This window comes from Pinus tabuliformis, chromosome 2_1 (genome assembly GCF_031772625.1).
Source record: "Pinus tabuliformis cultivar Carrire ecotype Pingquan chromosome 2_1, CPIR1, whole genome shotgun sequence".
NCBI lineage: Eukaryota > Viridiplantae > Streptophyta > Pinopsida > Pinales > Pinaceae > Pinus > Pinus tabuliformis.
The window spans coordinates 277,028,245-277,030,025 of NC_142299.1; the positions used below are offsets into that span (position 1 = coordinate 277,028,245).

The 1,781-nt window shown below is 37.8% G+C and overlaps 1 protein-coding gene across 1 annotated transcript; it reads left to right on the forward strand.

Annotated features, from left to right (window-relative positions):
* The first annotated feature begins 220 nt into the window (after positions 1-220).
* LOC149199848 (uncharacterized) lies at positions 221-1,320 on the forward strand. The gene has a single exon (XM_089399467.1). It carries the CDS (start codon positions 402-404, stop codon positions 1,026-1,028), a length of 627 nt encoding a protein of 208 aa, XP_089255593.1. The 5' UTR covers positions 221-401; the 3' UTR covers positions 1,029-1,320.
* Positions 1,321-1,781: the final 461 nt, after the last annotated feature.

Below are 1,781 nucleotides of genomic sequence, written 5' to 3' on the forward strand. Positions count from 1 at the left end.
TTCCCCACAAGTTTAATAATGTCTAACCCTAGCTGTGATCAAACAGTTTTAGCCTCCATTACCATGTGCGCATCGTTTTCCAATTTTTTTATTTTGAAGTGGGTTACCTGCTTGCTCGGTACCACACTAGCGACGAACCAATCAAGCTGGCTCAGGACTTCTTCTTTGCAATTTCTCATTATCAATTCCTCTGTCATTACTTCATTCCTTCACTATTAAATATAAGCTAGAGGCATTCCATGCCCTTTCATCGGCTCACCTTCTGAGGTTTCACATCTCGCAGACATTGGAAGCCTTTGTATTGTTCAAGCCTCCTCCTCGTTTTTTAATAGAATTTGATTAAATTGGTTTTTGTTTTGTGAGTATCAGACCTTGTGAGATTTTATCAGAAATTGCAAGAAATGGAGAATATCCATTCTGGTGTAAGTCATGTTTCAGCAAAGGGTCTTTGGAGATTTCTGCGGATCGCTTTTTTCATGATGAGAAAAGGCCTCACCTCCAAGCGCAAGCTGCTCATGGACATGCATCTGATGATGGAGAGAGGCAAAGTCTGTGGCAAAAGCTTGAGGAATTTGGTGTTCCACCATACCAAAGACAGTAGCAACCAGAGTGGCTTTGGGCTTCAAGAATATGAATTCTCGTGCAGCAACAGCCCTGCCATCTTCAACATGGCCAAGAGAAAACATCACTACTTTCCCACACATATGCTTCACTTTCCATGCATTCATCCACATCAATTTGAAGAAAAGGAAGAGCCTAACACTATTGTTCTTCCCAAGTTGGATCACAGCAATGAATACTTCAGCAAGGATTGCCTTGATCATAACAAGCTGCCTGCTCTTCAGAGGCTGAGCCCTTTGTTGTCTCCGATGTGTCGAAGGATCTCGAACTCGTTCAGTGAAGATAATGACCATCAGGTTGACAGGCATGCTGAGGAATTCATTGCTAAATTCTATGAGCAACTGAAGCAGCAGAACAGGATGTCTTTGCTGCAATACCAGGAGATGCTTGACAGAGGCACAAGTTAATTACTTTCTTCATGATAATCTTCAATACAAGGAATATAGAAGTTTTGTCTAGAAATTGCCCAAACTCAGTGCCACTGACCTGTCTATATGGGGAAATAAATTTTCAAAGGGCACCTTGCAAGTCTACAAAAGCATTTCATGAAGAAGGTCCTAGAAGAAGATTGGAAAATATTTGTGGCAACACAATAGAATAATGTGCACTGAAAGATTGAGTCATGGAAGAATTTGATGCATCAATGGTTAATAAATAAGAATATGACTGTATATGTAGTTTTGTAAGTATCAGGAAGAATTTGGAAAATTTATATAGAGAATTTGGAACTTTTATTGTGTTGTTATAGTTGCTTTTGAAAATTGAATCAGGTTAATAGAATATGTCATTTTTGATGAGCAGATATTTTTTATCCATAATAGAATCACTTCTGTTATTAAGAATTTTAATGGCTTCGTTATTCCGGATTGTCCAATTCTTTTTGTTATTGATTTTTTTTTAACCTTTTTGCATGTTCATATTTTGAGATAACTTTCAAAAATCCTGGTTTACCACAAGTGCGTCCAATGAAATTATTTTAGATAAGTTTATTCTTTGTTTAAAATTGCTCGCTTTGCATGTTGATATTGGAGTTGTCCGACTTTTTCTAGAGATTTCGGTGACGGAATCCGGTGGAAGAAATTGAGGTTAAATCTTGATTTGTTGGAGATAAAACGGTTTTTTAACTGCATATTTGGATTCAGCACTCTGAAAAACCCCTG

Coding starts and splice junctions, on each gene's coding strand:
- LOC149199848 (XM_089399467.1), top strand. CDS start 402: ATGGAGAATATCCATTCTGGTGTAAGTCATGTTTCAGCAAAGGGTCTT.